The following is a 21,969-nucleotide window of genomic DNA, read 5'->3' on the forward strand; positions in this document are numbered from 1 at the left end:
CATTCATCAGCAGAATTTGGATATATAAATTGTTATATATTCATACAACAGAACACTATAGAACATGAAAAATTAATGAAATGAATATGATGCTCATCAACAAGGATGAATTACAAAAGCATTATTCTGTAACAAAGGAAGCAAATCACAGAAGAGTTTGCAAAAGAATTCAATTTATAAAAGTTCAAAATAAGCAAAACTATATGTATATACACACATATATGGAATACATCTATAAAATATATATTTATACACACACATATATCCATAGGTGAAATATGCATACGTGTAGTAAAATGATGAAAAGAAACAAGGAAATTTTTAACAAAAAAAACAGAATAGTAGCTATCCCCATAGGAGAGGGAAGAGAATGTAATCAGAAAGGCAATCACGAAGCTTCCAGATTACTACAAATATTGTTTAGACTGGGGGCTGGGTACACAGTAGTTCCTTTGGTTATAATTTAAACTGAGCAGATAAATTTTATACATTTTTATGAATATTTCTATTTCAGTAAATGTATATATACATATATATTTATACTAGAGAGAAATATGAATCTATGGTATTTGAGCCGGAGACAGCCACTGATGTATTAAGGAGCTTTAGGCCACTCTACAATGTGTTTCCCTGCACAACCCACTGCAAAGTAAAACTGCCTCGATTCCTGACGGTGGCTCGTCCTTGGGGACTTACACTGGTGGTTATGGCTGTTACAGTTTTTATCTCCAGCTAGCCTCCACTCCCATTCTTGTTCATTGTGTTACTGCTGCAACAGAAGAACTACCATATAAAGTGAGAAAGAACCATTTTTACCAACAACAGGTCTGGGGGCTAGGACAGGAGAGGGATACCTGCTTCAGACATGCCAGGGGGAATCAGATTGTTGGCATTTCCTCTCAATTAATGTCTTTTACTTTGTAAGTGAACAGACATTGGTTGGAAGCTGACCCTCTGTCAGTGCCCCAGCACAGAGGCGTTCTGAGAGGCTGTAAAGCAAGCAAGCTAAGAGGACAGGACAGAATCTGAGCGCTCAGAGCAGGCGAAGCAGCCTGGGCACCCACCAGAGGTGGCTCCAGGGGCAATAGGCACTGAACGCAGAGGAAACTTGTAGGACAGGGCAATTCATCACCATCAAGCTTATCTTCTGACAAGGAGTAGGACTCTGGCTTCCAGCTGTAACATTAAAATGTAACATTCCCCCTGGGACTTAGCATGGCAGGCTTCCCTGAAGCTTCAGTTTCACTCAGTTAACTAATTATGAGAGAATGTGACATTGGTATTTACTTCTTCTACGGGGACAAATCATTCCCAGCAGGAGGGAGAAGTTGTTATTTTTGATCTGTTTTGTTTTGTCATTTAAAGGAAATTACTCACACATTAGTAAATAACCTCTTGTTAGAGGGAAATTTTTTTCTTTCTATAATTCTATCAATTCACCTGAATGCTGACAATCCCTTCTTTTGTTTTCTGGGGACATGGTGGGTAAATGAGCAAGAGGGGAGTGTTAGAACTGGGTTTGAAAATTAACTCTACCACTAACTAGCTGTGTGATCTTCAGCAAGTTACGTAAGTTCTGTGAGTTTCCCCCACTAAAAACAGGAGAACACATTTACTGTGTAGTGTGCTTTGTTAAAGATGAAATGATGTAGCTGAAACACTTTAGCACAGTGTCTCTGCACAAGAAGCACTCAGTAAATTTTAGCCTTTATCCTTAATGACTCTGATACTCTGTGATAAAAATAGAAACATTCTACATTTCACTTATGCCTTGTGTCATCAATTTCCCATATCTAATGACCCCGTATCTAATCAGAAACTGTCCCTTTACTTTGTCACTGCAGGCTAAATTGTGTATTAACCATTTTACTCCTCCTCACCCAGATATAAAAAGGCTTCCAATAAAATTTAATATTTAATGATAATGTTGAAAGAAACATTTTTCACACCCTTCTCCTCCCCAGCACATCTTTTAACTTGTCAAAGGCAGTAGGTAATGCTGAGCAAACATCATAATATACACATACTTCCTCATCCACTGCTGACATCAACAGCATTGTGTTCACGGTGCTTTTAACAAATTGGAAAGTGATTTCACAGATGATTTCACAATTGAACTCATAACAATCCCATGAGGTAGGCAGGGTAGATACGAATAGCCTCACTGTACAGGTAAGGAAACTGAAACTAAGAGGGAAAATAACAAAGCCACGATATCCAAGCACATTTTCCATGAAAGGATAATCTGAGGGGATCGAGAAGGTCAGGGTTATTGGACTTTGGAAAATAAGATTTTCTCAAGAATGAAGTCTGTTCTGGGGATAGCCAAAGTGACCAGTCAGAGAGAAGAATAGGATCACTGGTGGAAAGCAAACAAAATAGAAAGTCAAGAGGCACAGAGCTTTCTTTTCCAATTTCACAATCCATTTGCCCAATGTGCCTCGATTTTTCTACCCATAACTTTGAGAAAGCAAAAATGCTACTCCTTACCTCTCTTACAAGTACACTGCAATGTCATTATTGTATACAAACACAAGCTTGATGACATACTTGATGATACTCAAGGTTTTATGCTAACCACAGCAAACATGAACACTTTAAAATGTATGAACATAAGAAAACACATTTTAAGTGCTAATAGAAAATCTTGGTGATAAAGAAAAGGAAAAGAATATTTTTCCAAGGATACATGGGCTAGAAGATACGAAAATTAGGTAAGATTAGGTCAATCAGCATTATAATTTTACATTACATATTTGAATCATTTTTGGAAGTTGCAGAATCAAACTAAGAGGCACGGACATGTAATAAATGTTTTGAAGCCATGAAAATGTAAAAGCCCTCTAATTTGGATAATGTTTCTTTAACTAATCACATATACCCACTTCTTAAAATAATCGATTCTGAAGTGCTGTTAATACTGAACGAGCCTTCCGGGTAGTTGTCACCATTCAGGACTCCCCAGGACATTGACATGGCTTGCTGATAGCCCATAACCCTTAAGAATTCCTAGTGGACTACAGAATTGTAATTCAGAAGCCCATCCCCCTTTATTCTGGAATGGGAGATTAAGTTCTTACAGACAGGAAGGCAAATGCAAACAAAGGTCATTAAAGGAAACCCTAGTTCAAAATAAAAACCAAACACAAGTTTCTGGTTTATCATTTGAACCGGAAAATCCAAGGACCTCTAAATATGCAATAAAAAACCTAGTCAATACCAACACTGATGAGCAAAATAGCATATAACAGTAGGTCATCATTAGGTGGGTGATGCCTAATTCTGACTTAATAGGCCTGGACATAATTTCCCCTATGATTTTTCATAGAACATGATACAACTTCATTCCAACATTGGGAGAGACTTTATGATACGGCAGCAGAACAGGCCTACTTAAAAACTCCACCTCTCTCTAAGTATTCAATTAATGAACATCTTTTGAATGTTTGCTATTTGTTGGGATCTATACCAAAGAACTCACAGTCTAGCAGGGGAGATAGGTAAATCAAGCATCAAATTTTTAAGTTAAATTCCAGAATGAAGAAAAATATGCGATGCAGTGTTAAGTAGGGCAGAAAGCTCTCACGGATGATGATATGATTAACAACGTCTCAAATGATAAGTATAAATTGTCTATGGCAAAAAGGAGGAGTGACTTCTGTCAGAACAGCCTGGCTAAAAGCAGGGAAACATGATAAACGTGCTGAGTTTCAGAAATTAGATGTAGTGCCACATGGCTAGAGCACAGAGCATAGAGAGAAGGGGAAGGATGCCCAAAGAAGCAATAAGCAGTAGAGGAAGACAAAGAGTCCATCACTTAGGACTTTCTCTTCCATGTTTAAGTTCAATATTGGAAAGATGAATACAATTATTGTCTATTGAAAAGATTTCATCCTACGGGCAATGGGAGTAGATTTTTACCATTATCAGTTTGGTGATATGTAGGTATACAGTGAAATAAAAGAAGGAATTCTGGAGGTATGGCTATCAGTTAGAAGACAATTTTAAAGGTCCAAGTAGGATATGGAGTGGCCCTAAACGAAAGGAATGGGGATGGAAAAGAAAACAGAGGTAAAAGAAGTATAAAAAACAGAGTTGATAGAATTTAGTGGCCAGGTAGCAATGAGAGGGTGAAGAGGAAAGCTTAAAACAGCTGTCTTTTTTTTTTTTTTTAAACTTGTTTGGCTAAATAGATAATGGTGCCTTAGCTGAATTAGGGACAGCATGGAGTGGAATGTCAGTGGTACTCTTAGAGTCCTGGCTTATCCCTCTTTTATAAAAGATTAATCGAACTTCACTTTGTACTGCAGTACGTATGTGTCATTTCACTGCCCCCTTCCCCAAAAGGGGACCCATCAAGCTCCTTGAGGGAAAAAGTTCTGTGTCACACATCACATTGTCCCTGCACATAGCCCCATATAGCATATTTGTATAACATGATTATATAACATAACTGACCCATTGCAAACACTTAATAAAACATTTCTGAATGACTGACTGAATAAATGTACAACTCCAAACCTTATATGTGACAAAACTACACATTTTATCCTTTGAATAAAATAGTCATCTCTTAAAATGCAAATAACTCACCTCAACTGCGTAACAACTCAGACTACTACCAATTTCAGACTCACAACATTCTCTGCAAATCTCAATGTCTACTCTGGAAGGGACTTTTGGAAATATCTACTACAAATCCCCACTTTAAAGGTGAAATCTGTGACTCAGAGAAGTTACATGACCAGCCCAGAGTCACACAGAGTACAGTTGACGCTTGAACAACACGAGTTTGAACTGCGCAGGTCCACTTATATGACGAATTTTTTTCAATAGTAAAAACTACAGCACTACAGGAACCACAGTTGGTTGAATCTGCCAATATGGAGGAACTGCAGATATAAAGGGCCAACTCTAAGTTACACACAAATTTTCGACTGCATGGAGGGTTGGTGCCCCCAGCCCCTGCATTGTTCAAGGGTTAACGGTATCTGGAGATGGGACAGAAATCAGAATACGTTAAGCTTTGAAATATTTGTCAACCAAAATAGCTGTAACAGATTTGAAGATAATACAAGACATCAAATTTAGCTAGAATGCATTAAGTTTTTAAAAGCGCTTCATATTGTGCACTAAAAAAACACAAGGCAAACATCTTAAAGACATTTTCTTAAATAATTCTTCCCTCTGACAGTGAAATGCAAGGACCACAGCTCAACTTTTAGTTCTGAATTAGTATAAGTAAGACAGATTCTTACCGTGATCTTCTGAAGAGACTGGTGACCTAAAATGAGATAATAAGCATGATAAATCTTTTGTAAGTGACACTGATAATTATAGGTACAACAATGATCAAGAATAAGCTCATAGAAATTACACTCCCAAAATTCAGTTAAATAGAAATTCAGTATAGTAGTAGATGGTGTAACTGATGTGTTGGTTGTATGGTATATTCCAGTTAATCACTCCCAAAGCTTACCTGGATTGGTTGAGTGGTAGATGTTATTGAAATAGTCTATTAGCATGGTGACGTAAGACTGAAACAAACTTAAACTGTCTGGATTTATCACACACAATAAAAGAACTCACAGAAATGTGGTGATGGATGAAATCCTGTGAGGTCACTAGTGCTGAAGGCCGGGCCTCCATAGAAAATACCAGGGATGTAAATAAGCACTAGATTAAGTGTCTGTAGGTAAAAAAGAAATCTATTTGGACAATAAAAAATGAGACAGAAGTAAGAGAAATGGCATGTGCCCTTATCAATATTGCTTTTCGCTTCCACTCACTGTGGAATTTAATGTTTCAGTGAGTATGACGTAGACCGTCTACATGTTGGTCTTATGTCTCTAAACCTGTGAGAGTCAGGATGAGGCAGAAGGGCAACCACTGGGATCCCACAGAACTTCTACAAAGTGATAACTTTTGCATATCATTTGAGGCTCAGGTCTAATTACAATATTAAGATACCAACGGATCATCATATCAACTCCTTTCACAATAATGACCTTCTTTTCTTTCTCGGCTATTAATTGAGTTACTTTGAGCAATACAGACACAACTTTGTTGATGAATTCCCCTCAAGTTTGAAAGATACAGTCTTGACTACTGACTCATGCTTTTCTTGGGAGAAGGAGAGATGCATAATACTGCATTCAGAGGTGTTAGAATTTTGAAGGGAGAGGCAAGAAACCAGGAGGGAGGGGTCCTCTCCTCTAAATGATGGGCCTGCTGGAGCCCACAGCAGGGAGATGACCAAAGGCAAATGCATGAGTTTGGTAGTAAAGCTACCAAACTTTATATAACTAATATTTATATGTAGTCATAATATAACTAATATTTATGAGACATGATGACAAACATTGGGGCAAGAATCATTCAGTGGGTGCACAGTGGTTGAAGGACAATTTTAGCTACTTTGGGATGCCTGATACCACTTTATCTACTGATCAGAAATATTTTTGTCCATTATGTGAACAAACAGTACAGTATAAAGACACAGGAATAATGGTGAGACAGCCTTGAACTTCCTTTGGGTGGCAAAGTGAAATCATTTCAACCTTATAGGTCTCTTCAAGTAGACTTCTGTGTGTGAAAACTACAGAGGGTCCCCAGATCTGGTGGAGAGAAAACTGGTATCTGAGTGGTGGACGCGGGAGCAGGGGGAGGGAACCTGACATGATACTAAGTCATCACTGCGGTGTCAGCTGCTTGAGAAACACTGCTGGGCCTCCTCAGGTGTCCTCTCCCTGGAGTCCCCCTATTTCACACTTTCACACACCAGTCTTCCCACTAGGTTGTGAGCTTCTTGGAACCTAGGACCATGTCTTATTTAGAACATAGTGGGTCCCTGATTAAAATGTATTAAATTGCATTAATTTCAGCACCACACACTAGAGTTCGGACTCAGACACACTCTGGAGCTCCTCAGAAATCACCACGTCACCTTAAAACCACCTTTGAGTTTGCCAGCTCCTAGGTCAGCTGTGAGGGAAGGGTCTAGGGAATGACCTGAAGCTCCAAATTAGTGACAGTGTGGGCACTCTCAGAGCCAAAAGACATCCTGTGCCCCCTACAACAGAGATGACCACCATCAAACAAAGGGGCAGAGGGGGCTGAACAGAGGTGAAATGGGATTGACATATACACACTACTACATTTAAAATAGGTAACCAACAAGGACCTACTGTATAACACAGGGAACTCAATATTCTGTAATAACCTAAATGGGAAAAGACTTTGAAAAGAACAGATACATGTATAGGTATAAATGAATCACTTTGCTGTACACCTGAAACTAATACAACATTGTTTATCAGCTCTACTCCAATATAAAATAAAAATTAAAAAAGAAAAAAGAAATTAGAGAATTTCTTAAGTTGCAGAGGTCATGAAAAAAGAGTCAGCAACAAGGAAACATCTTCACTCCTGGTGTTTTCTGATGGGAAGGAAGCAAAGCATGTCTTGGATGGTTTGCAATTAATTTCTCACAGAGCTATAGGAATAAAGGAAAATCCATGCCAATGGACCACTAAATGTCTCAGGTGGAAGGCCAGTGAGGGTTTTTGCTGCCTTTCTGTAAAAAGCAAAGCACTAATATTAAATCTGAAAAATTCCAGATGGCTCCTTGAGAGCCCCAAGGGGATGCCTTCTGCGGTATGTCCAGGCAGTGGGGAAGAACTATCGATTTCAGACTGTTTTCTAAGGATTAGTCATGTTGAGTTTCTGTGCTGAATGTCTCCCACACGCCTGGGTTTGTGGAATTTTAAGACATATGGAGTATTTCAATCCTCACTATTTCACCTTTCACTGGAGCGAGTCACTAAATTATTCCACTGAGACATGTACATCATCCATTATTGCTGGAAATGGGCATAAAAAGTTTTCTGGAACTTAGCTCAGGAGAGATGAAATATCATGAAATCAGCAGTATAAGTTATTTTTACAACAGAGGGGTTGAATCCCCGGAAGAGATCATGTTCCTTAACCTGACAACAAAGGAAGGAAAGAAAGCTCACTGCTTATTCCTCCCGTTGCACCTGAAAGACTGTGGCTTTGTCCCAGCCTGTTCATTTCTCCTCCACATACACTTTATCTTGGAGAACCTATCTGCTCTCACAATGCGGACTATTACTTCACTAGCGCTCAAATAGCTCCAGGATTTAGAGTTTTCCCCCTCACTTCTTTCCTCATCCCTAGTCTTTTATTATGGGCTACAGGATATTTATACTTGATTTTGCTTTGTTTTATTGGTTTTGGTATTGTTTTACATTTTTATTTACATCCATTCAAATTCAGCAAAGACAACGAAAACAAAAACTCAAGACCGGCATTTAAAAATCTCCCTCCTATTTTATTGACCCTGAATAATTATTATTCAGATTTGAATCTTTCCCTTTATGTTGATTCAAACCTGAATAATAATTATTACTTGAGATCCTTTTAAGTACCAGGCACCGTGCCAAGTGATGTGGATCAAAAAAGAAACAAGATATCAATTTCAAGGAACTCATAATCTAGTGAAGGAGGAAAATATGTAAACAAGTGATTATAGTATAATGAAAAAATGCAATAATCAAAATGTGTATGAGTAAAGGGGTAGCACAGAAGAGAGGGAGACCAATTCTCTTCCAAAAAAAGTAAAAGGTGACTTCAAAAAGCAAGAACCATCTGAGCTGGGCTTTGAAGGATAAGTAGAAGCCTATTAAGTACGAAAAAAGAACTCCAGGGGGTGGCAACAGGCATATGAAATGGGGTAGAGATAGGAAATTTCATAACATGTTATCAAGATATACAAGCAACTCAGTGTTGCTCAAATGTAAAGGAGTCATAAACATCAGGACTAAAGACAGAGGAGGGAGGGGCGTTTCATGTAGGAGCTGAGGGGCCCATTTGAAGTGCTTGTCATTTACCTTCTAAGCTACACAGAGCAAAGTTCTGAAGCAGAGAAGTCACATATTCTCACCTGTGCTTTTGCTCGGGCAGCTGTAGCGAGCAGACTACAAAACAGCAAGAATAAAGGCAGAAGACAAGCTACAGACTAGTATGGCAAAACTGCCACGTTAGTATCTCCGCTCTTCAATCCTTTTTGAAATTCATGGAAAATAACAGGGAGAATAAGAAAACAGAAAAGGAAGTATCATCTTTGGCTAAACTAGAAGATGTCCCTAAACTGAAATTATTATATATGAAGAAGAGCAGCTATAGTAAAATTGGACCAAGTTTCAGGGAGACAGAGTGTTTCAATCTTAACTGAGGAGACATGAGCTACATCACGGACCACAAAACCTATGACAGAAAGCCCTCCGCTCTGAGCCATTCAGTAGCAGAATCAAACCCTGGAGGAGAGAGCTGCTAAGAAAGAGTCTGAAGACAAAAGATTCAAAGTCAAGCTTCCGGAAACACACCAACCCACTATCCCTAATTATCCATCCAAACTAGAGGTTCCAAAAAGAACTCACCCAATACACATATGCGTAATGAACAAAAAGGAACCATCATGACATCTACACAAAAATACCCAGAGAAGAGAGCAGGACAAGGATCTTCTGAAAAACAAAACTCAGGCTGAGAACATCCTAAAAAGATGACGGCACGAAGCAGGTAAAAACCGTTAACAAATCTCCATGAAATGGATAAATGGAATAAGGCAAGGAAGGGAGGAAGGAAGGGAGGAAGGAAGAAAACAAGGGAAGGAAACAGAGTCTCTGTGAACAGAAACTTAAAGAAGAAACACAATGGTCAAAAAAATAGCTAAAAGACGACCGCGGAGGAAAACAGCAAAGGTTTGCCCAGATCTTTGAACTATTAAGTTATAGAAAAAACCTGTGGGCTTTCCCACAGTGTCACCACTGCAGTGGGAAAAAAGGGATTAAGGAGAAGTGAATAACAATTAAAACTATATTAAGAATCCATTCATTTATTCATCCCTTCAAATATCTGCTTTGTGGAAGTGTTTTGCTTTTTAACCACTTTGATTTACTTTTCTATAATTTTAATTGGAACACTTGCTAGTGAAAGTCCCCTTCCCAGTGTTAACGCTGCTTAATTGAATATCCATACTTTTCTTTCCTTTTAAATGAAGGCAAGACTTCTCCAGCTAGGGTACACATGGGAACTTGAAAATAAGGAAAGCCTCAGGAAAATAAGACACCATTTTTAAATGGGGAATTATAAAATTTAACTGGTAAAATATTTTTAAGATATTATTTTTATGCTGAAACAGGCACAGCCATATTATGGATTCCAAACCAAAAGTTGCTTGAATTCTTAAAGCAATAAAGTTAAAAAAATAAAAAATCTGTGTTTGAGACAGTCAGCTTCAGCAATGTCTCCAAGCTCCCCAAGGGGATGAGTTTGTTCTCCTCTGTTCCCAAGGAAAAGGACAGAAAATGTGAAATTATCCACTTACATATGGCTATAGCATCCTGGAATGAATTATTTTATAAGATTAATGTACGCAGATATCAAGAATCTGAGGGAATGAGACGTAGAGTACACATCAGCTGCGGCTACTGTATTGGACAGCACTGCTTCTAGACCTTGTCATCAATAAGACACAAGGAATGTCTAAGAAACAAAAACGGTTGTGTAGATTGCCTTCCATCAGCATGTTTCCCTTCAAAGCCTCTAATCTTTCCAGTAGGTCAATCACAAGGCTGAAGGACACTAAAAAATGTGCCCAGTGTTCTACCAGCAATGTCATAACAATAAGAGCACAGGAGTGTCCTAGTTAGGATAGTGAAAGTCTTTAAGAAACACTGCACTACTTGCGATGTTTTACTGTTTTCAATCAATAAACCTAGAACAGAGATGATAGGCATCGTGACTAGTTCAGCCTTTATGAGGTGGTGAAATGCTTTGCAATACATTTTAGATACGGGCATTTTCTTGGCAGCCTCCATGAAATCTCCAAGCTCTTCCTAACACAATACCTTCTTTAAAAAAAATTAATTTTTATTGGAGTACAGTTGCTTTACAATGTTGTGTTAGTTTCTACTGTACAGCAAAGTGAATCAGCTATACGTATACATATATCCCCTCTTTTTTGGATTTCCTTCCCATTTAGGTCACCACAGAGCATTGAGTAGAGTTCCCTGGGCTCTACAGTAGGTTCTCATTTGTTATCTATTTTATACATAGTATCAATAGTGTATATATGTCAATCCCCATCTCCCAATTCATCCCACCCACCCCCTTTCCCCCCCTTGGTGTCCATATATTTGTTCTCTACCTCTGTGTCTCCATTTCTGCTTTGCAAATAAGATCGCCTATACCATTTTTCTAGATTCCACATACATGCATTAATATACGATATTTGTTTTTCTCCTTCTGACTTACTTCACTCTGTATGACAGTCTCTAGGTCCATCCACATCTCTCTTTTTTTATTTGAGTAATACTGTCCTGACTCTACTTTTTTTAAGCCTCTATAAAATATTTTGCTTTTATTTTTTTCATCTCATGGCTTTAATTCAATAGCATCCATGGCTTTCCTACTTGGCCCTTCCTTGGACTATCTGTATCATTCCCTCCCTTGGGGAGAGAGAGGTCAATAGACTATCCATTTTACATATTCTTTCCTAAAAATAGATTAGATGAATACTGGGGACCCACCTATATGGGTCTGTTACTTTTTGGAGAGGATCACCCACAAATGAATGTTAATCTCCTTCCCCAGCGTTCCCAACACATATACCCTCCACTGAGATTTTCTAAACCACCTCCTGGTGGGGAGCTGGCAACCAAAGGGGCCACCACATAGAGGTGAGCTTGGAATAAAAATATAGGACAGGTGTAAGAGGCACCTGAATAGGCACAAAAGCAGAGATTCATATTCTGAAAATACTTAGCTACAGATTATTTCTATAAGACTGTGGATGGGGGAGGGAGCTCTGAGATATTCATACCAACCCACAGGCCTGGCTGGAGGAGCCAAGGCCCTTCATTTCCTGGTTACCATCATGCAATTAAAAGAGAAAACACAGGAGGAATGGCAGGGTGGTCTAGAAGCTGTGCTACCTCTAGACTCCGCCCGGCACACTGCAAATAAAGCATCCTCGGCTGCGAAGTCCTCGTGAACGAGGCAGTCCATGACCACACACTGAAAGCAACTCTCTCTACATATATTTCACCAATTTTCCTTTTCATGCCTAACATCCCTCTTTACCCTCTAGTTTTTCGGATGAGGACCACAGCATAAACACTACTTTCTATAAGCACCGGGGGGATCATCCAACCTACTCAGGAAGAGAAAGAGAAGCATCTGGTTTCTAGCTTTATATCAACTCTGAATGTTGTTTCCCTCTCTCCTTTGTCATTCTACTTTCATTTCTTCTTCCCTCTCCTGACCACAGCCCTGACAGTTCCCTGGGCTTATCTCATCCACCCTTCTTACACTTTGGTGAAAGCCAGTATCTCTGTACACACAGCATCCCATCATGTGCTGATGACCTGCTCCTACTGAAGAACATCAAGAACATTCAGGCCTGGGCAAAGTTCCCCAGGTTGGACTCTTGTTTCCTGCCTGGACCATTATTTCTAGTTGTCTGTTAACAAACTCTTGAGTAATGTCTCAAGTGGAAACTGATTTCCCAGCTGGACATCCCTTCCAGGCACATTTCAAGGGTCCACACACCACTGCTGAAGAAACACCATCTTTGTTTTGCTTCTGTTTTACCTTGAACTGATGAAGCTACAGAAATTCAATTTATTTCCTGAAACTGTTGATGGACAAAGAACTTTCATTTAAGTCAAGCCAGCCAAGGGATGATTTAATATGGTCTCAAAGCACGGCTGTAGGTAATCATCTCTGGGCAACAGCCTTCTCCCTTGAGCTTCCCTCAAGGATATGCATTGCCTACGGACTGCTATGCCCAACCTATGACATCATTTTGAGGGCTTGAGGGAGCAACAGTGAGATCACAGATCTAGCTGACATCTTCACCACCATCACTCCAGGCCCTAAGCATCTCTAACTAGATAAAATAGAACCAGAAATCCCTTAGCACTGAGAACCTCCATCAACTATACAATCCTCTCTGTTTGCTTTTCCTCCCTCTAATTATGAATATTGCTATTAAGACAATGAACAAAGCACATACAGTAAGAGAGCAGGCAAGAATGAGAGCAAAAGAGATGAAAGGTACAGCAACCACACAAAGTGGCATTGAAATGAGAGAAAGACAAACACATTCTCTATTCAAGTGGTCACAAACCCATTCAGGGATTGCCAAACAGCCTCAAAGGTAACATTCACCACCAACAGAAGGGATGGTTGTGGAAAGAGGAAGAAGAGAGAGATGGGCATTTGTGTGGAGGTAGGGAAATAAGTTCCAGAACTCAAATAATAGAGGCTGCTTGGGGAGTTCTTCATTTGATGTAAATTTCCTCTAATTCTGTTCATGCTCATAATTTCCTATTAAGACTCTCCTAGCCAAATATACACCCGATGATCCCAACGTGAGCTGTACTTGAAATATCCTTTTTAATAAGTTCCTGTGTTTAGTTATATTTGGTGTTTTGCAGACAGCACTGTTTTACCACTAGCCTGTATGATTCAATTTCTTCTATACACCCTCCTTAATCAGTCTGCAGAGTGAGGAAGAAACTCCTAACGCCCTTTGAGCTTGAAATGTTACTGCCACCTACTGTTCATCTCTAAGAACTGCAACGAAATGAGGGGAAGGAGTTTCTTTGAAATGCATGGTTAGAGATGAGGAGAAACGGACAAAAGTGGGCGTCGGCTACAAGAAGAAAGAGATTTTTAAAAAAGAGAGATGACCTGGAAGAACCTAATACAGACCAAGTTCATTAAACATGAAAAACTGGCCATCACACTTGTTATCATGTAAAATATGAACACTCCTGGGAAATATTTTAACATTTTGAAGATGTAAAAACCACAAAAAAATTGTGCATCAGACATTGTACAATTATGCAGAAAAGAAACAGATGTGATAGTTCAAATTACAAATCGGTCTTTGCAATATAGTTGCCTGCCTAATTTCTAAAAAGGGATTAAAGGAATAGAAAAGGCATGTTATTCTAAAATCTGATCAAGGAAGATATACCTGCAGAGACCTGGTGGGGAGTATCAGCAGGGAATATCTTTTAGAAAGAGCTACCGGCTTTAGGCTAATGACTCTGGGAGCCCTGGCCTACAACTGCTGTTGAGACGCAATCCATCTGGAGTTTTGTAAGTGTGGACTTTTTTTTTTAAGCATAAATTGAAACAGGAAGCTCTAAATTGTGAGGGCAAATCACATGAGTGCTACGTTCGGTATTAACACAAGAAACTTATACAAAAGACCATCTCACATATCACATGATTCAGGATAGGCAATATCTACCTTGTGGAGCCAAGGCAATTGAGCAAGGGCTTACCCACAGCTAATTATTTTTATGAAATGCAATACGGATTTCTGAATCCAGCACTGGAAAATGGAAGAAAAAACAGGCGGATGTGGGAGCTGCTTTGGCACTTCTCCTGAAGATAACTATAATATATTCCAGAAGTTTTCCTATCAAAATCTCCTCCCACCTAACCCACTTCTCAGAAGAGGGAATTCATGTTCAAAACACTGGCATGGGAAACAAAATCTAAAAAAAAAGTCTCTCTCTCTGCCCAACTCTTCTGTGTCCAAGGAAGGTGCAGTTTCTAAGTGATATATTATAAACAACCCAAAACAGGAAAGGAGCTCTAAGAGAAAACGATAAATCGATGAAAATAAGTCATGGTACAAGAAGTGAAAACGGGCTCCACAGACTCTTTGAGAACAACTCAGTTAATCCAATGTTTGAATATTAAGCACTCCTACATGCTTACCTATAACCTGTGGCGGATACTGAACTTAGAACACTCCCACTTAGAAATCTCCCACTTTCAAGGAGATTCCAAGGGGGCTATTGGGTGAGGCTACCATTAAAGAGAGCACTGGAGAAAGTCGTAAAGTAATGTCTGTTGTTGTAGTTGCTCTTATGCTTGGTGATCAGCTCAAGAGCCAGAAAAGTTAGGAAAAGGGAAAACGTGGTCCCCATTTCCCTGAATTCCAAGTAAGTAGCTTCTCTACATTGTAGAGCTATTCCTTATCCTGGTCTCTTCGGGGTTGTGGGTTCAGAGGTCCCCAGAGGTTTCTGAGAGAAGTTCCACACTCTGTACAACCTCCCATTTCCAAGAGCGATAAATGCACCCCCTTCACATCCCTAACCCCGCTCCTGAGCACACCAGGAGGTAACTGGTCAATATCCCTCCAACCTGAGACTCACAGGCAAATACTTTTGGAAGGATTTCAAAATTATCCTTCACCCTTTAAATCAATTTAATCAAATGATTCATCTAAGGCCAACACACTGAGAAAACAAGAGGTTTGGTGGGAATTTGAGAAAGAAGCAAAAGGATTGACGGGTTATTTTGGAGGTGAGTGGTTAGAGAGGCTGTCAGGAGACAGCTGAAACCCTGAAACAGACCTCCGAACACTGAACGCACTGGGCTCTGAGGAAGTGGGGCGAATGGGATGAGGAACAGAGGGGCAGGACACAGAGGCTCACTTGCTCTCCCCAGCGCTGTCTCACTGGTGTTCCCTGAAGGGCCGGTCCTCTCTGCAGAGGTAGGGAGGTGGGAAAGAGGGAGCCAGGAGTGAGCTGATTTCTCAGTGACCTTCCGAGGAGATGAGGGCAGCCTTTGAAGGGTTAGTCCCAGGACCAGCGTTGGAGAGAGGACTGACATGCAGAAATATTTCATTTCACAGGTAGAGGTACCAAAGTCATATTTAGGAGAAACTACAGCCTCTTCTCTGATTGTTAGAGCAAGAAACAAATATTTAGCTCAGATCCTCATGGGCACCCTTATAAAGTGGCAATCTGTGGGAAAGAGAAGTTGCCTCCCACCTTCCCTTCCATTGCCAAAACCTGCCATGGAAGCCCAGTGATGGGGCACATGTCGAGGACCATGGTCCACAGGGTGGGATCCTCTAAAAGTGACATGACAGGACACTTAACTTTGCATATTTGCCCCCTTTTGGAAAGGAAGGAAAATCATTGTTGGAGCCCTCAGAAACTGTGAGCACTTTCCTGATGGCAGGGGCATTTGCCAGCATTCCCAGGGGATAGTTCTTATCACTCTTGACTAAATTTTAATCCTGTTGCTTAAAAAAACTGGGCCCTCAAGGAGAGACGTGGCATCATTTTGTAGAACTAACATTCCCTGCATCTATGCCAACTTTTTCTAGCTTGAATCCCGTCCAACATACCCTACATCCCTATTTTCCAAACTGATGAGATTTCAGTGTCAAGTCCTCAAGGAAGATCCAGCCACTGTTTCAAGGAAGAGCGGACCCACCGCACAAAAATGGATTGTGCTGTGACCCTGCACCAGCACAGGGCTGCTCCCAGGGGACACAAGACAGAGGAATGAGAGGGGGTCTCTTGTGTGTCCAAGCCCCCACTTGTAGCACAGCCACTGAAAACAAAACAAAAAAATTCCCGTTCCTATACTGGCATACTCACTCTAACTTCCCCAGTGCAGAGGGAGATGGAATTATTTTCCCCGTCTTAGAATGGTGCTTAAGTGATTTTGTCACAAAAGACTCTTCTTACTTCTGACCTGCTTTCCTTAATGCCCTAAGGCAGAGCGTGTTGTTGGAAGGAAACAGAAATCTCTTGTTTTGTTTTTAAAGAAGACTCAATAATTCCCTAAGAGGCCCTTTCCACTGCTCTCTACCTATTAGGAAACTCAAGAAAAGTGCTTTTCTACACAAATTGCTCCCATACTTGCTAATGCTCTAGCTTTGCCTTGTCTCCTTTAGTTGGAAATCTGAGAATTCTGTTCCATCCATAAAATTTTGATGGTTTATGGTTCCCCACATACCAAGTTTCTTCCCCTCCATCCAAAGAACATCCAAAACCTCTTCAAGAACTAAACTTCACTAACACAACGAAAGTAATCCAGAGATACACGGGAGACACGCTAACATCTCACTGCATAGGCTTCTAGAAACAATTTTTCCTCCCCCCCTTCCCATCCCCCCACCACTGTGCTCATCAACAGGGCACCTACAACCGCTAATACCCACCAGAGTTACCTTTTACTTGCTCGCTTGTAAAATAGCAAGGGTTCCCTGAGTCAGGGATTCAGTGCATCTTTATTGTTTTAATATGTTAATTCCCTGGATCAAATTGAGGAGCAGTTATAGAAAGAACAGAGCAAAATTTCTTATTAATTATTTTGCCCACGTAAAGGGACATCGTATCATTATGCGCTTGGCTAGAGAGGACAATAGCAGGAGGTAAGTTAGGGAAAAAAGAATAAGAAAGGAAGATACACGTCAGCTAAACGGCAGTTTTTCCAGCTTGAGTGATTAGCCAGGGAGAGCAAGATTTAGACCAATGCAAGGGACCATCTCTATCCTGAGAGCACTGATTTCATCTCTAAGACATATTCCAGCAAAACCTGTTTCCCACTAAGAGGATTAATTTTCTCCGTCTTATCTGATCGTGATGCTCGAAGGATATTTCCACAACCAAAATCACGGCCCAATAGTCTGTCTTCCTGTTGAGAACCTGGAGCTTCGACAATAAGCGCAATTAACCTTTTTTTTTTTAGAGTCAGGCCATCACCTAACGTTCCAAGAAGAAACTGGGCAAAGGAAATAGCTGGAGACAAGAGAGGCATGAAGCTATCACTCCTGTGTTCAGTCCAGAACTTCTGAGTTTTGGGAAGAGGTGAATTTCAGGGCTATCTTCTTGATAGGATAGTTCAGAATTATAGACTACACTTAAAAAGGTCAATTTTTCAGTTTAAAGTATTGTTAGGTGTTTTGGATATCCCTAAATAACTTGCCAGGTTGTACAAACATCCTTAAATACACATTAGGCAGAGTGATGTTCAACTGTCACGGAGTACTGAATTATTTGAGAGGTATTTCTGGTGATACAGTGATGAAAAGCAGATACCTGTTCATGGCCAAAAGTTGAAGAAAATAAGCATAGAGCCCTTAAAAAGCCTCTTTTCTTCTTAGTGGCTTGCGTTTTCATTAATTCTTTAAATATTCATCCTTTTCATATAAAAATAAAAAAGTGAAATCTGGAGGAAGCAGCAAATTCTCTTTCCTCTTGTTTCCAGAACACTCTACGCATATATCCATTATAGCACTTATCAGAGGGACCTATAATAATTGGTTTATTATTTCCCCTCTGAATATAAGTTCTTCAAAGACAATAATTTCTCATTTAGTTTTACATCTTCAACGCCTAGGTATATGTATTGCTTCTACCTAGAAGGTGCGGAATACATATTTTCTCAATAAATTAACGACTAACTGAATGGTTCAACCCATTTCTTAGATTCCAGTGAAGTCATAAATCAGACCAGACACATTATAGTTCAATTTTTTATAACTCTGTCTCTTGTTAGAGAGAGAAATGCTCCACTGATCATAAAAATCCATCAACCCTGCTTAAGCTAAGCAGGTAACAGATACTTGAGTACACAGATGTCTGGATTGAATGTCTGCCTTTGGTGGTTCCCTACACTGTCTCCCCAGTGTCTTAATCCAGTGGCAAGATCTTTTATTTTTACCTGTCTGACCTTTACCTTAGCTCTTCTAGGCTCAGGACTTGGAGATACTAAGAACATGTGCATTTTTTCCTTTTCTTTTTCTTTTGGGGGTTTTGCACAAACCACAAAACATAAGAACTAGAAAAGATTATTTTTATTCATAAACTAAACAGTACCTTCCAGTCCCTTTACCTGTTTTCCCTTAACCCAGAGGTTCAGAGGTAAGTTCAGAGGTAAGTCTGTCCTTTCCTCAAAGAGGACTTGGAAAGAATATACTAGAGTTTTCACTCAGTGCCTTTTTTTTTTTTTTTTTTTATCTCATAGATCATAAAGTTGGGAAAAGTCTTCCTTTGGAATCAGATTCTGTCTGCTAAAATTTTAGTTAATTACTTCCTTATGAATCTCCTACCCAAATGAAATATAGTCTTGTTATGAATTGTGGTGGTTCAATTAATGATGAGAGCAAATGTGTTTCCAGAAACATGTTATTTTAGTAGCACTTTCTTAGACACTGAAAACATTTTTTTTAACTTAAAGACAAATTCCTTATGGTCCTAGCAGTAACAGTGTGAGTCAACTACTTCTCTCCAATTTATTTCAAAATTCTTTCTTAAAGACTGTTTTTGGGGCTTCCCTGGTGGCGCAGTGGTTAAGAATCCGCCTGCCAATGCAGGGGACACGGGTTCAAGCCCTGGTCCGGGAAGATCCCACATGCCGTGGAGCATCTAAGCCTGTGTGCCACAACTACTGAGCCTGCGCTCTAGAGCCCCCGAGCCACAACTACTGAGCCCGCGTGCCACAACTACTGAAGCCCGTGCGCCTAGAGCCTGTGCTCTACAACAAGAGAAGCCACTGCAATGAGAAGCCCCTGCACTGCAACGAAGAGTAGCCCCCGCTCACCGCAACTAGAGAAAGCCCGCGTGCAGCAACAAAGACCCAATGCAGTCAAAAATAAATAAATAAAATAAATAAATTTATTTTTAAAAAATATTGTTTTTATTGTGTTCATAGGATTTGAAGATCCTGTATGTGTTGTATATCCTTCTTTGGAATTGTAGTCTTCCCTGGAGGACCTACCTGTGTATAAGTAGACAATACACACATACACACACAGACATGGAATATCTACATATATTAGAATCAGGCCATCACCTAAAGTTCCAAAAAAGAAACTGGGTAAAGGAAATAGCTGAAGACAAGAGAAGAATGAAGCTATTACAGATACATACATAATATATATATATATTATACATATGTATGTATGTATGTATCCATGAGTTCCAAATCCTGAGTCAACCAATCACAGATCATGTACTAAGTTTATGATCCACAGTTGGTTGAATTTGCAGATGTGGATCTGCAAATACAGAGGTCTGACTATGGGACTCGAGCATCCATTGATTTTGGTCCTGGAACCGATTCCCCACAGATACCCAGGGACGACTCTATAAATCTTTCTTTAAAAATTGTAATGTATCTAAATGGAATTTTAATAAATGTAACCAGTGCCAGTAATAACAGAAATCTACTTCATTCTGTTTGTTCATTCTGTCTGCTCTCCCTGAAGTAGGAGGGAGGCTGATGAATCTTAGAAGCTAAAGTTAAAACTATGAGAAAACCCTGAGGAGCCCTGCTTCCCTCCCCGGGGGGCTAGGGGGTAGGTTGGGTCAGTTAGAGTTTAGAGGGGAAAGGTCTCTTGAGCAGATGCTGACTGGGTGCCATGGAGGAAGAATGAGCTGGGAAAGCACTGGAGTTGCATTCCTTTCTATCTCCTGTATTTTAAAATTAACCTTCTCAGAATTTTGTCTCTTATTTACCTTTCGAAAGAACCAATTTTTAAAAATTTTATTCTTGGTTAATCATTTATTTTGTCTGTTTTGTTCCCCTTGTCATTGATTTCTATCTTTATTATTTCTCTTCACTCTTGTTTCTTTGTTCTCTGCTCTGAGTCTTTTTCCAGTTTATCAAATTGAATGCTTTATTTGTATGGAATCGTTTTTCTCTTGATAAATGATTTAGAGTCATAAATCATTCTGTGAATACACTTCTGTCATTTCCTGCAAATTCTGATAAACAGTATTTTCAGTTCTAAGAATTTAAAATTTCCCTTTTGATTTTTTTATAGAATTATTTAGCCTGGTGAACAAGATGTTAAAATTGAACTTTTACTATCTCCAAGTTGACTGGGGCTTTAAGGCTGAAAGCAATAGATGCCAGTTGTACCTAGAATATTACAATAATTCTTCAGGTCCCTTCACATACTGATTCTTAAATATCCCTAATGGGAAAGTAAATTGTGCAATATGGACCAAAGTTGAAACTGTATAGGGACTTCCCTGGTGGTCTGGTGGTAAAGAATCCACCTTCTTGGGACTTCCCGTTGGCAGTGGTTAAGAATCCACCTGCCAATGCAGGGGACACAGGTTCGAGCCCTGGTTCAGGAAGATCCCACATGCCCCAGAGCAACTAAGCCCGTGAGCCACAACTACTGAGCCTGCACTCTAGAGCCCATGAGACACAACTACTGAGCCCTCGCGCCACAACTACTGAAGTCCGCGTGCCTAGAGCCCATGCTCCGCAACAAGGGAAGCCACCACAATGAGAAGCCTGCACACCGAAACGAAGAGTAGCCCCTGCTCGCTGCAATTAGAGAAAGCCCGCGCGTAGCAATGAAGACCCAACGCAGCCAAACATAAATAAATAAATAAATTCATTAAAAAAAAAAAAAAACTCCACCTTCCAATGCAGAGGACATGGGTTGGATCCCTGGTTGGGGAACTAAGATCCCACATGCCGCAGGGCAACTGAGCCCGCACCACAACCACTGAGCTGGCGTGCCTCAACTAGAGCCCACGTGCCACAAAACTACAAGGCACGTGCACTCTGAAACCCACGCACCATAACTACAGCGAGAGAAAACCCACATGCCACAACTAGAGAGAAGCCTGCATGCCACAACTACAGGGCCCACGCGCCCTGGAGCCCGCGCGCCACAACTAGAGAGGAGCCCACGCACCTCAACGAAGAACCCAGGCACAGCAACAAAAAAAGATCCCACGTGCCTCAACAAAGATCCTGCAGTCGCAACTAAGACCCGATGCAGCCAAAAATAAATAAATAAATAAATTTTTAAAATGTTGAAACTGTATATACACCCTACAACACAGGTGGACACATGCAGAATGTTCACTGTATTTTTAAATAATAAAATATTAGAAATCAATATCTAAATGGAGGAATAAGTTATGGCATATTTGTATAACACAATATCTTATACCACATTAAATGACTTAAAATCTACATATATCAATGTAACTGAGGAGGACACTGTGAGGCCGTCCCATATCTTCTGCTGTAGCTCCTCTCTGAAGTACCTAGATAATAGTATCTGATGCATATTTCCAGACTTTTTCA

General features: G+C 40.0%; 1 protein-coding gene across 2 annotated transcripts in view; it reads right to left on the bottom strand.

Annotated features, from left to right (window-relative positions):
* Positions 1–21,969, bottom strand: part of DGKI (diacylglycerol kinase iota) — a 452,274-nt gene that overhangs the window by 42,628 nt on the left and 387,677 nt on the right. For both annotated transcript variants that reach the window (XM_061198082.1, XM_061198081.1), the window contains one exon: positions 5,259–5,284. In XM_061198082.1, coding sequence (XP_061054065.1) covers positions 5,259–5,284 — 26 coding nt within the window. The remainder of the gene's footprint in view (positions 1–5,258; positions 5,285–21,969) is intronic.

The sequence above is a fragment of the Eubalaena glacialis genome, chromosome 8, assembly GCF_028564815.1.
Source record: "Eubalaena glacialis isolate mEubGla1 chromosome 8, mEubGla1.1.hap2.+ XY, whole genome shotgun sequence".
Classification (NCBI taxonomy): Eukaryota; Metazoa; Chordata; class Mammalia; order Artiodactyla; family Balaenidae; genus Eubalaena; species Eubalaena glacialis.